Source organism: Crocuta crocuta, unplaced genomic scaffold (genome assembly GCF_008692635.1).
Source record: "Crocuta crocuta isolate KB4526 unplaced genomic scaffold, BGI_CrCroc_1.0 scaffold81, whole genome shotgun sequence".
Classification (NCBI taxonomy): Eukaryota; Metazoa; Chordata; class Mammalia; order Carnivora; family Hyaenidae; genus Crocuta; species Crocuta crocuta.
In genome coordinates, this window is record NW_027527808.1 from 3,783,223 (window position 1) to 3,797,185 (window position 13,963).

Genomic DNA, 13,963 nt, shown 5'->3' on the forward strand with positions numbered 1-13,963 from the left:
GTCGATAGTTGTTGGGAGTTGGGAGTATGGACGGATTGCAAAATGGCTTGTCGGGAATTTTTTTCAAAAAGATGAGACTTTCTAAAATTGGATTATGGTGATGGTGGCATATTTCTATAAATTTACTAAAAATTGTTAAATTGTACATTTACAATGGAATAGCAAATAGCTAATTTTATGGATGAAACTTTTACTTCAATAATGCTGTTTCCAGAAAGCTATGGCATTCACTGTAACACAAAGAACAGGCTCAGTTTAACTGAAAACATTACAAATCTACCAATTAAATCTGTTCCATTTAAATGCCATTGAACAGTTAGGAAAAAAAAAACTTGCATAAATTCCTACCTAATCTATTATTACCAAATCTATTTTGTGAATCTGGCCAATTGCTTCAAGAAAATAGGCCACTCTAACACGTCAATTAAAGTAATCTGAGTAGCATCAAGCTTGAGTTGAATTGATAACAAGACAATAACTTCTACTCCTGAAGGTAAATTTTAATTGATTTTAGTTGTACGTTCTTTACTTTTGATATTCAGTTAGAAGAAAACTCAGCATACAAGTAGTACTTTTAAATGTAGTAAAATAAATTTCCGGATGATTTTCTTTTCTTTTTTTTTTTTTTTTGAAATCGTAAAAATAAGGAGAAAAAAATCCAAAATTTAATTTTAGAGCTTCATTGATGGCATGACATGTATGAATTTTCATTTTTTCACTGAACTAGTTAATGTATTTCAAGGAAAGAAACCTTTGATTCAAACATTAAAAGCTTTCTGTGTAAAACTATAAGGGTTTGAAATTATATTTTGCTATTTGCTATTCAATTCAAGAAACAATGTAGATACTGTACTGTATTATTTGTTCCTCTTTCCATGTGATATATAATACACCACTTACCCTGCTTTCTTCTAGGCTATCAAATGGACCTGGTGGATCATCCAGACAAAGAAATTCTCTCACTGCAAGGCTTTTAAAAGGGAAAATAAAATAAGCTGGGATACAAATAAGTTTACAAAAGAGAGCAAAAAGCAAGTGTTACTTTGAAGCCATACAGTGTTTTAAACAAATTGGTTTTGTGGACATACTAAAAGCAGTAAGTTGGTATATGTGTTTTTACATAAACAACATAATACGAATATAAAATTTATAGAAGATACAAAGACTTTAAGCCATTTACTAAGATCTTATGAAGACAGAGATTATGAATTCATGCTAACATAAAAACTGCAAGACAGAAAATATAAGCCAAAAAATAATGGTATATGAGACCAACCTAAATGATTAATAGAAACAGTATTACTTCCAAAAAAATATTAATTTAAAGTAGTCTAGGGGCACCTGGGTGGCTCAGTTGGTTAAACGGGTGACTTCAGCTCAGGTTATTATCTCACAGTTTCTGAGTTTGAGCCCCACGTTGGGCTCTGTGCTGATAGCTCAGAGCCTGAAGCCTGCTTTGGATTCTATCTCCTCTGTCTGACCCTCCCCCGCTTACACTCTGTGTGTCTCTCTCTCAAAAAGAATTTTATTCAATTTTATGCAATACATCAAAAAATCATTAAAAAAAAATTTTTTTTAAAGTAGTCTAAAAATGTCATCGTCTTGTTATGAAGAAATACAATTTCTAATTTATACTTTGTTTCTTCTTCAGGAGGTGCTTCTAAAGTATTTACTCAAAAAGAAGTTAAAGATTTTTCTTGCAATCATGTTTACTACAGTAATTTAGTTAAATATTTTCACTACAGAATTTAAGAGAAAAAAATTCTATAAAAATTGCAAAATAATGCAATACAGCTGACCCGTCAATCACACAGGGGTTAGGGGTGATGACTCCCTGTGCAGTTGAAAATCTGCATGTAACTTTTGACTCTCCAAAACCTTAATTACTAATAGCCTACTGCTGACTGGAAACCTTACCGGTAACATAAATGGTTAATTCATACATATATTGTGTATTATATACTACATTTTTACAATAAAGCAAGCTAGAGAAAGAAAAATGTAAGAAAATCATAAGGAAAATACAATTATAGTACTATGCTGTTAAGAATCTGCATATAAGAGGATCTATGCGGTTCAAATCCATGTTGCTCAAGAGGCAACTGTAATATGGACAATATGATTTTTTGATGTATTGCATAAAGATGTCACCTGTATACTGAGAAGGGAACAGGATGCTGGGGTTCATACAGGTGAGACAGGCTGATGATCACAGGGGATGGTCATGAATAGCTAAATAGGACAGAGAGTGAAATCTTTCCAAAAGAAAAAGCAATATGAATTAATATAGAGAAGTGGTGTTAAGAAATTGATCCAGAAGACTCCAAAGAGGAGTAAATTTGTGGAGTATAAAATCTTGACAATATAGGTAGTAAAGGACACACATTCGGAGAAACTGAGAAAAAAGCTGAGTACTCATAATCATGAAATCATAGAGATGGAAAGGATCTTAAATGTGATCTAGTTGCTTTTTAAAAGATGTGATCCATAGTATGCTTTATATCCTTTCCATGTGTTCAGCCAAGAATACACTTAAACACCTCCAGGCTTAGGGAATGTTCCACCTGTTAGAATAAACCATCCTATGCTTGAAAAATACGGAAAATTAGAGAATTTTCTTTTTCACTAAGCTGGGATCTTTCTCCCTGCAGCTTCTGTTCATGAATCTTAGTTCTTCTTTTGGGCCGTTCAGGGTAACTCTTTCACATGATAACCCTAAAGTATGTAAAAAATGTTGTATTTCCTCTAACTTTGTATTTCCCCAAAGCAATACTAATTCACTAATATTTTTTCTCTTATCCTGTACAAAATTTATTGAATACTTAAAGCCTATATGGTCTCTGCATTCATGAAGTCAACATTTCCCCCTAGTTTTACTGAAGTATAACTGACAACTAACTGTATATATTTAAGGTGAACAACTTGATTTAAGCACTCATTTGAAATGTGAACTATAATCAAGCTAATTAACATACCCATCACGCTACATAGTTATCGTTCCTAATATTTTCAAAGTACATTGCACACACAGGGCTTTCCCATACTGTGTTTTAATTTTCACAATAAGCATGTGAGGAGAGGACAGGCATTACATTTCCATTTTGCAAATGATACCAAAGTTCAGAGAGTTAAGATGACCCATACAAGGTCACAAGATTTTAAATCTGTCTTCTGAGTGAATATATGTGCCTTTTTCTACCTTTAAATTCTTTCCTGTTATGTGTTGGTTCATTTGGATTCTTTACCCTTGGTCACTTCTTTCAGACTGCACTCAACTTGACTGTCATCCTTTAACCAAGGCCTCTAATAGCAAAGAAAATAGGACCACTCTAGATTCTTTTGGTTTAGATATTATACTTCTATCCATCTATTATTTATATTAGAGAAACAACTATTAGGCAAAAATGAGCCACAGGAAATAAATTGACCTTGGGACTGAGAGGTCAAAAGTCTGGATGAAACCCTGAGAACAGCCTTTAAGACTGATTAGGAAAGTGCACATAGAAGGGTCTTTTTATCTTTTTAACACTTTCAGTGTATGATAACCCAATATGAGACATGGTTTTCTTATAGGCTGATGGCCAGATTTCTTCATTCTTTAGTAACATTACAAATTAATTATTGAAATGCTGCTACTAGGAAAGAAAAAGTAGGTAAAGGAATATATGTATCTCTTGTTATATCCTTGATTTATATAAGAAATTTAGCCCAAGGTCAACAGTGATGTTGACAATGTACCCAGCTGTAGAAATCTTTTTTGGAGTGGCTATTCTATTTCATTCTCCTTCCCTAAACATCTTTATGATCTGCATTATATCTCCATGACTTATTTATAACTAAAAATCTGTACCTCTTAATCCCCCTCACCTAATGCACAGCATAGGGAGTAATAGTCAGTAATAATGCAGTAATTGCAGTGACAGATGGTAACTAGAGTTATTGTGGGAATCATTTCGTAATGTACAAAAATACTGAATCACTATGATATACACCTGAAATTAGTGGGATATTGTATGTCCATTTATACACTTCAGGAAAAAGAGAAAAATCTTTATGATCTCTAGCTCTCTAGAGTTCTACTTAAATGAAATCCAATGGATTCCCTAAGTTTTTTTTCAATATAGTTCAAGGTTATATTCCATGCCCTACTTTCTTTAATCTGTAGCAGAAAAATGAACTTTAAAACTAGCTTTACAACTCTGATTTATAAAATACTTTTTCAGCTGTTCACTATTTTTCTTCTGTTTCATTGGGACTCAGGTGTTAGAGAAAGAGTCAATATGCTCAAACACTATTCCATAGGAGAGGGGCACAGAAGAATCTCTGGCAGATGGTGGTATTTGAGAAAACACTTTTTCTCAGACATTCGGATACCTTTTTTTCCCTAGAAAAGGAAACCGTTACCCTCACTTGAGAATCACTGATTAGAAAACTTTATTTAGATTTGATAAACAGTTTACTGCCTATGTGTGTCATGGTTCTGCTCAGCGATTTCCTATATATTATAAATGTAAGATTTGTTCTTTCTATAATTTTTATTTTATTATTTTATTTTATTTCTTTAGAGAGACAGAGAGAGAAAATGTATTCACTGGGCTTGATGCCAAGACCCTGAGATCATGACCTAAGCCGAAATCAAGAGCTGGATTCTCAACCGACTGAGCCATCCAGATGCCCCATCAAAGTATGATTTGTGAATGAATAAAATGAAATTAAGTAAAATATAAACACCAGAGTCTATATTATTAAATATCAATTAAATAGAAGTCGGTGTTTTAGAAAAAAATCTTACTCTTTTTTTCCCCCTTCGTTCACTGATAGGTCCAGTATAGCTCCCAATCTCTCTTCTGTATTCAATCTGTATTACTTTTGCTTCCATTTGGCCTTGATAATAAAGGTAGGAAAAACATTAGGATAAAAGAGAAACCTATCTAGGGGCACCTGGGTGGCTCAGCTGGTTAACTGTCCAATCTCAGTTCGGGTCATGATCTCACAGTTAATGAGTTCGAGCCCTGCATTGGGGCAGTGGAGAGCCTGCTTGGGTTTCTCCTTTTCTCCCTCTCTCTACTCCTCTCCCAAGTGTGCTTTCTCTCTGCCTCTCAAATAAGTAAACTTAAAAAGAGAGAGAAATCTCTTTGACTAAGAAAAATCCAACAATCTGGAATGAAAAGGTAAAAGCAAGACTGTATCTTTCTATTCCCATTATTATCTAGAATAGCTTTTAGGTGTTTGGCAAAACTCTTATATTTATTTTATTATTAAACATTTTTAATGTTTATTTTTGAGAGAGAGAGAGAGACAGAGAGAGAGAGAGAGAGTGGGAGGGGAGTACAGAGAGAGGGAGACACAGAATCTGAAGCAGGCTCCAGGCTCTGAGCTATTAGCACAGAGCCTTGAAGTGGGGCTTGAACTCATGAACCATGAGATGATGACCTGAGCCAAAGTCATATGGTTAACCAGCTGAGCCACCCACACTTCCCAACTCTATTTTATTTTGTAAAAATGTTCATTTATTTATTTTGAGAGAGAGAGAACACTCGAGTGGGGGAGAGGCAGAGATAGAGGAAGAAAGAGAATCCCAAACAGGTTCCATGCAGTCAGTGCAGAACTCAGTCTCACTGTGAGATCATGACCTGAGCTGAAATCAAGAGTTGGATGCTTAACCGAAAGAGCCAACCATGCGCCTGGGGAAACTCTATTTTTAAAATTGAGATCACTTGTTGACTTAACATGAAGATAAGGAGACCACAGATAGGTATCCCTCAGCATTTTTTATTATCAGAGCAAATTTGTCCTATAAGTTGATCTCTTCCTCTGATACTCTAAAAAAAATCTTTAAGAGTTTTTATTTTCAGACTTAAAAAAAAATTATTTCACCAGGTGACCTTTCATCTTCTATTTATTATTATATTTTACTTTTTTCTTTGTTATGTACCTGTTTACATTTCACAATTTTTAAAAAAAATTGTAATTTAATAGCTAAATGTGCCCTTTATCTCAAAATGTGTATTTTATCTTACATTTTTTTTCCAATGTTTATTTTTAAGAGACAGAGCGTGAGTGGGCAAGGGGAAGAGAGAGAAGGAGACACAGAATCCGAAGTAGGCTCCAGGCTCTGAGCTGTCAGCATAGAGCTCGATTCAGGGCTCAAACTCATGAACCATGAGATTATGACCTGAACCGAAATCGGATGCTTAACCAACTGAGCTATCCAGGCACCCCTCAAAATGTGTATTTTAAAAGAAAAAAACCCTTACAACTAAAGCCTACAATTCACTAAAAGGTCAACTGAGAACCAAATGAAAAATGTACTAAAAATACTAGTTACTAATTCTGTCAAAATCAAATTAAGCACAGAAAGTCACTGCATGAAAACATTACTGAGGTATTTGGGACAGAAATGTTCTATCAGTTAATATTTCTCTTCAGTATTCTCTACCAGCTAAAAGACATTAACAGAAACTTGATGTTAAATACAACCTGAAGGATAAGGACTCAGGAATCAAGGCTGGTGACAGTGAGGGTCACACTGGAAGAGACGGGCTGACTAGGTGTGAGGCTGAAGGGCTCATGTTTACGTCCCTATGATAGGTGTGAAGGCCTACAGCAAGGGTTTACTTTAGACCCTGCAGATCTCTTCCCTAGTTACTAGCCCAGTTCTGTTCCTATGTTCAGTTTTATTCCTTCTGATCTAGAGCACTTAAATGTTTTATGTCAAACCCAGCTTAAAACCCATCTACACCTCCTATGGCAAGAGGGAACAAAGCCAAGATGAAACACCTGCCTATATTCTAGGTTTGTCTTTCCTAACTGACACCTCAAAGATGGTACATCTCATGTCTACTTCTTTCTTTTCTTTTTTTTTTTTTTAATGTTTTATTTATTTCTAGGAGAGAGAGAGAGAGAGACAGTGTGAGCAGGGGAGGGTCAGAGACAGAGGGAGTCACAGACTGAAACAGACTCCGGGCTCTGAGTTGGCAGTCAGCACAGAGCCCGACGTGGGGCTCGAACCGTCGAACCGCGAGTACATGACCTAAGCGAAAGTCGGATGCTTAACCGACTAAGCCACCCAGGCGCCCCAACATCTCATGTCTATTTCATGCCTCCCTGCCTTTAGTCATGCTTGCTGCTATTAGCCTGGCCCATCCTTCCAACCCTTCGCTGGCCAACTCATATTTATTCTTCATGACTCAACTCGTCTGTTATCTCCTCATGGAGTCTTCTCTGACTAGACCCTCTGTCCCTGTCCTATGTTAGGTTCAGTATTCTTATATGTATTGCCACAACACCTTGAAGAGATCCTTTCACAGGACTTACTATACTACTAGTATATACCATACTACACTACTACTACTATATTACTAATATTGTGTTTACCAAGCAGTCTGTTTCACCAAAAGGTAGATGTCAAATTTCTGGACTGTATAGACCATATTCAAACCAATTAGCACAGCACAGAATAAGTATTCCACAAATAATGACTTTATTTGTAAGAGTTATGCAATTAGAAAAAAAATTAATGACTTTTATAAGCATCAGAACAAATTTCTACCCAGCATTGTAGATAAACACTACACTACAATTCTGAAATTCGAGGTGGATTTTAGGTTCTACTTTCTAAAGAAGGTCAACTTTGGACAGCAATAAGTAAGACCAAAAGTCTTAGTTAAAAGGTCAGAATCTGGTGGTTTCTGATGGTTTAACTTCAAGATTCATGAAGAAGTACAATAAAAAGAATAGGATATAAGAAATATAGAGTTGAAAGAGAACTTTTAGAGGCCTCTAAGCTCAATTACTTCATTTTCCAAATGAAGACATTGATTAAAATCATGTAAAGTAACTGACTAAAATTACTTCATTATTAAATAGCCCAAAAAACTGAATTCTGCAGAAGATCTCTGAGACCCAATTTAATTAGGTAAGAGTTTACAAAGATCTGAATACAAAATATTTGGCTTTATTGCATTTTTAAATGTGTCCATAACTGAATGTCTACCAAACCAACATTAGTGGTGAAAATCATTGACCAAACTTAGCAATGTGTTGGTTCTCATGAGCTGGCATTATAATATGAGCTATTGAATATATAGCTGAATTCTTTCATTTTATAAAAATACTAAGACTAATCTAACTTGTCTTGATGATATCTTAATATATAAAAACTACTTAGATACATTAAAAAAAATTTCCTGTGAGGAGATAGTTCAGGGTGAAAATGTGTAAAAAATAGTTTATCGTTCTCAAGAATTATGGAATCACTGAATTTACAATTAAAAGATACCTAAGGAGTTATCTAACCCAATATATTCCATTTCATAATCCCCCTTTCAATACCACTGACGGCTATCTAGCCTTTTCAAATACTTATGTAAAGAGAAAGTCATTTTCTCAAAAGGCAGAATTTTTAAAAACTTTTTTAATGTTTAGTTTTGAGAGACAGAAAGAGGAAGAGCGAAAGGAGGGGCAGAAAGAGAGGGAGACCCAGAATCCAAAGCAGGCTCCAGGCTCTGAGTGTCAGCCCAGAGTTTGATATGGGGCTTAAACTCATGAACCGTGAGATCGTGATCTCAGCCTAAGTCTGAAGTTTAACTGACTGAGCCACCCAGGTGCCCCCAGAATATTTTCATAGTAGATAGCCTGAAATGATATGTAATTCCTTGTTATCTAAGGTGATACGGTCTCCTCTAACTTTTCACTATTAGTCCTAGTTTTGTATGTTCGTCTTGCTATTATAAATGAGGTCTTTAGATCAGTAGTATCAGCATCATCTAGAAACTTGTTAGAAATGCAGAATCTTCACTCCAGACCTGCAGATTCAGGATCTGCACTTTAACAACATACACTGCAGTTGAAGAAGCACTGCTTTAAAGTTAAGTATCATTTGATTAATCTTTCTCCCCATCACAATCTTTCAATGTGTGAAGATGGCTCTCTTATCCCAAGTAATTTTGCATTTTTCTAAATTAAAAAAAATTTTATTGTGTGTGTATTTTTATGTTTGAAAGAGAGACAGAGGGGTGGGAGAGGGAGAGGAAGAGAGAACCTTAGGCAAGGCTTCATGGCCAGCACAGAGCCCAATGCAGCGCTGGATCTCATGACTATGAGATCATTGCCTAGCCAAAATCAAGGGCTGGATGCTCAAACTACTGAGCCACAAAGGTGTCCCCTCTTACCCCCCCCACCAAGGACTTCTGTTTTTCAAAGGGTAAATGTAATCATTATTTTCCCAATTGCTCCTTTATATAAATACTTCTATACTTTATTTTGTTTCTTTACTATTAACTGCTGTTAATGCAAATTCATCCTGAACTGGTTTTTTTTTTTTTTTACACATACAGAATTTAAAACATGATGCGGTACCTAGGTGGTTCAGTCAGTTAAGCATCTGACTTCAACTCAGGTCATGATCTCATTATTCATGGGTTCGAGTCCCTCATCAGGCTCTGTGCTGACAGCTCAGGGCCTGGAGCCTGCTTCGGATTCTGTGTGTGTCTCTCTCTCTGCCCCTCCCTTGTTTGTGCTTTCTCTGTCTCTCAAAAATAAACAAACATTTAAAAAAAATTAAAAGAATTTAAAAGATGATTTTTGGCACTGGAGTCTTTATAGATGGATGATAATATGAAAAAAAGTATATAATTTAACCCCTCTATTTAAAGAATTAAAAAGGACAAAAAACTCGTAACTTATATATGTATAATGCTTATGAAAACAGAATAGTATAAAAAATTGCTGTGCAGATTAAATGATGCAATAATTTCAAAGTAGTATAAGACAGTATAAAATAATAAATATATTTATAACAACATAATTTATATGAATACATTTAATACTTTATAAAAATAATTTATAAGTAAATAGAACTATACACTAAACAAGTGTAACAAATCATGCAATGTAAGACTCCCTCCCTCCCTCCATCTTTAGGTGGCCTTCACCTTGACAGTGACATGCTGCTGGTACAGGATCCGTGTTTTGCTTCTGCATTTTAATAGAATACTCCCTCTCATTTCTAAGATCCTTCTTCACCTTCTCCTGTTGGTCCAAATACCACTAATTCTTTAAAATCCAGCTCAAATGTCACCCTCTAGGAAGCGTCCTCCAATTCTCCCAAAAATTCCCTCTCTGTCTCCTGTAAAAGAAATCTAACTCTACTCATGATAGTTGTTTTTGGTGAATCTTTCTCCTGTTCAGTTTTCTTAAATAGAGGATCAGTATCTAATGCACTACAATACCTTATATGTAGGAAGACCTACATAAATATTTATGGGACAAATCAATAAGAAATCCTTTGATATTCTGAAATCTTGAAAACATTAATTTTTATGTTTTCTTGTATTTTCTAAATGCATCTGAAAATATTATCTTAAAGCTTTCAGACCAACAGTCCTTAATATCCTTTGAGTTCCTACTTTCTTCTACTTCTGCTTTGTTACAGTTACAGATGTAATAACATTAAGAGCCCCCAGCCAGCTCTGCTGTATGATGAAAAGCTCGTAAGCCAACATGAAGGTTAAGAAGTAACTGTGTTGTGAAGTGCTAATGATATAAAAAAGGAAAGTAAAAGAAGTGTAAATATAAACCTATAAAGAACTAAATATCAAATAATTATTTGGGCCTATAAAGACAGTAATTTTTCTATGCTCCCATTACAACTATAAAAGTAGGCTAACAAGTATATCAACAGTTAACATGTATCATACCAAGTAGCATTTAATCAGACCAAAATACACCCCCTTATTTTGTTCATCTGGAAACCTAATTTCTTCAAATCAATTTTAAGACCAGTAAGTACCTCTCAGCTTCTTTCATACCCTTCCTAGCAGGACACAGAGCAAATGCTTAAGATAATACAGATAAATAATGTCTTTCCCTCCCTTCACTCATGGCTTAAACAAAAACTTAGTAAGAATTTTCTTAAATTGTGAAATAAAGAATGTTACCCATAACCCACAAAAAGACAGTGTGTTCTCTAGAATAAATAAGGCACAAATACTTCATTTTGAGTTCCATTTATCTAACAAGTCTCTAAGTGTTTGATGATTTACATGACAAAATCAAGTAGAAAATTAATGCCAGATACATTACATTCTTTAATATAAGACTTCTTAGAACTTCTAATACTCTAGGAATGTCACATGAAACCTTTCCCAAATGATTTGGCCAAGAAATCTTTGTTTTCCTGAAACACCTACTTATGAACTGAGCAAGACAACTACCACTATACTAAAATATGCAGTTTAGAAACAACAGGATCTCAAATGTCCCTTGTATGCCTACCTTAGAGACAAAATCTATTATCAATACATTTTTTAAAATACAAATTTTAAAAATATTTTTTAATGTTTATTTATTTTTGAGAGATAGAAAGCAAGAGCAGTGAAGGGGCAGAGAGAGGGGGAGAGAGAATCCCAAGCAGGTTCCCTGCCGTCAGCACAGAGCCTGATGTAGGGATTGAACTCACCAGCTGTGAAATTATGACCTGAACCCAAACCAAGAGTTGATGTTCAACCAACTGAGCCACCAAGGTGCCCCTAACTTCCTGTTTCTTTTAAGAGGTAGATTATGAGACAATAATCTTGGCCATTGGTAATTTCAGGAAATAGGTCTTTTCTCTTTCTATGGTAGAACTGTAAATCCTACTGGGAATTTTTCTTTGGTCTAAAGTTAAGCATTCCCGTGGTATTCTGGGAATTTTTTTCTCTTTTCTTTTACTTTATTTTTTTTAAGAGAGAGAAAGTGCACGAGCATGGGAAGAGCAGAGAGAGAAGGAAAGAGAGAGAATCCCAAGCACGTTCCACACTATCAGCACGGAGCCCAATGCAGGGCTTGAACTCACAAACTGAGATCAGGACCTGAGCCAAAACCAAGAGTAGGATGCTTAACTGACTGAGCCAACCAGGCACCTCATCTTTTTTTTAATGTTTATTTTTGAGAGAGAGAGAGAGAGCGAGCAAGTGCATGCATACAAGCAGGGGAGGAGCTGAGAGGGTGACAGAGAATCTGAAGCTGTCAGCACAAAGCCTGACGTGGGGCTTGGACCATGAGATCATGACCTTAGCCAAAATAGGACACTAAAAGGACTGAGCGAATCCAGTGCCCTGTTATTACCAATGATTTTTTAAAAAGGCAATAAAATGAAGAAACGTTTTCACTAAAAAATCAAGATATCACAAAATCAGCTTATTAATGTGGTTTATATTAATATTTCATCATATAGTTATTTATAGACTTTAAGTCACCATGATATTTTCAATACTAAGACATGAAGGTTTACTGAATAAAAGATAAGAGAAAGGGGATAAGATATGTTGACTTTTTAGCTGTAAAAATCTTCTTTTATGGTATGGTATAAAATATATTTTCTTCATAAGTCTTTCTCTGTGATTTCAGAGTTTTTGGTTTTTATTCTTTCTTTGTGTGTCTGAATTAACAGTTTCTTTTTCCTTTTGAGATGTAAAAATTTTGAAAAGTAGGGAGTTCCATGTTAGCCACCCAGGCGCCCCACAATCACTGAGTTTTATCATATTTGTTTCAAACTTTTTCTTTTCTTTTTTGAGAGAGACAGAGAACACAAGTGGTGGAGAGGGGCAAAAGGAGAAGGAGGCAGGGAGGGAGAGAGAAGAGTGAGAGAGGAGAGAGAGAGAGAGCATGAGCAGGGGAAGGGCAGATAGATAGGGAGAGAGAGAATCCAAAATGGGCTCTGTGCTGTCAGCACAAAGTGCAACATGAGACTTGAACTCATGAATTACGATATCACGACCTGAGCTGAAATCAAGAGTCAGCTGCCTAACAGCCTGAGCCACTCAGGTTGCCCCGAGAGAGAGAATCTCAAGCAGGCTCCAAGCTCAGCACAGAGCCTGATGCAGGGCTCAAGGCCAAAACCCTGGAATCATGACCTGAGCCAAAATCAAGAATTGGACACTCAACCAACTGAGCCACCCAGGCACCCCCAAAATCTTTTCTTGTGATAATAATAGTTATTATTATGAGCAGTTCTCAACATTTCAGCCATTTGTTTAACAAATACTTATTGAGCACAGATTTCGTGTAAGCACTGTGTTAAGCACTGCACACTGAATGATCAGTAAAACACCCACATGACCTACTATTACATATATACCTTACAATCTGGTAGGAGAAACACAATCAAATAATCAGAGAAATAGTTAGAAACTGAAATGCTATGAAATTAAGAGTACTAACCAGCTGGGATTCCAGGAGAGAATAAATGCTAAGAACAATGATTTGAGTGACTATTTTCCCCATTCCCTTAAGACTGGCACACAGTTAGTACCAGCCTAGAGGTCTAGGAGAGAAGTTAATTCATAGATACAATGGGTGCCTGACTTAAGGTATTACGATTTGACTTTCAGAACCAGTTGAGAGGCACTGATACAGATACTATGAGATAGAACTAACCTACTCTTTGGTGGTGGTGGTGGTGGTGTGTGAGGAGGTGGGTCAGGAAAACCAGTTATCTGAGGAAGTGAAGTTTTTAACTGAAATCTGAAGGACATACAGGTGTTATCTAGACCATGACTGGGTGGGTTAATAGCGTGAAACATTGTTTTTCCAAGGAACAGGACATTTGAAGGCCCTAAAGGACCAAGGAACAATGTGGTTTTGGAAAATTAAAAGACCAATATAGCTGAAGAACACTGTGGCTTACAGAAATATGAGTGGATCAAGTAGACCAGAGGGAAAGCTTCTGCAGTAATTCAGGTGAGAGATAACTGCTTAGACCAGGGTGGTGATGGCAGAAATGGAGAAAAGTAGAGAGATTTGAGTGGAATTTAAAACATAAAGGAAGGGATAAGGGTACGGGGGTTGTATTAAGGGTATCAGGTTCTGGATAAATGATGTTGCTGAACATTGGAAAAAAAGTCTAGAGTAAGCTTTTCCCTAGTTTGAGGTGACTTTGAGATATCCGAAAGAGATGCCAAGGAGGCAATTGCATATATGA

At 35.8% G+C, this 13,963-nt stretch overlaps 1 protein-coding gene across 1 annotated transcript in view; it reads right to left on the reverse strand.

The window, feature by feature from the left end:
- The window catches only part of SNX16 (sorting nexin 16), a 42,110-nt gene that overhangs the window by 12,420 nt on the left and 15,727 nt on the right, over positions 1-13,963 (reverse strand). The window contains exon 5 of the mRNA XM_077774512.1: positions 901-970. Within this exon, the coding sequence (XP_077630638.1) occupies positions 901-970 (70 nt within the window). The remainder of the gene's footprint in view (positions 1-900; positions 971-13,963) is intronic.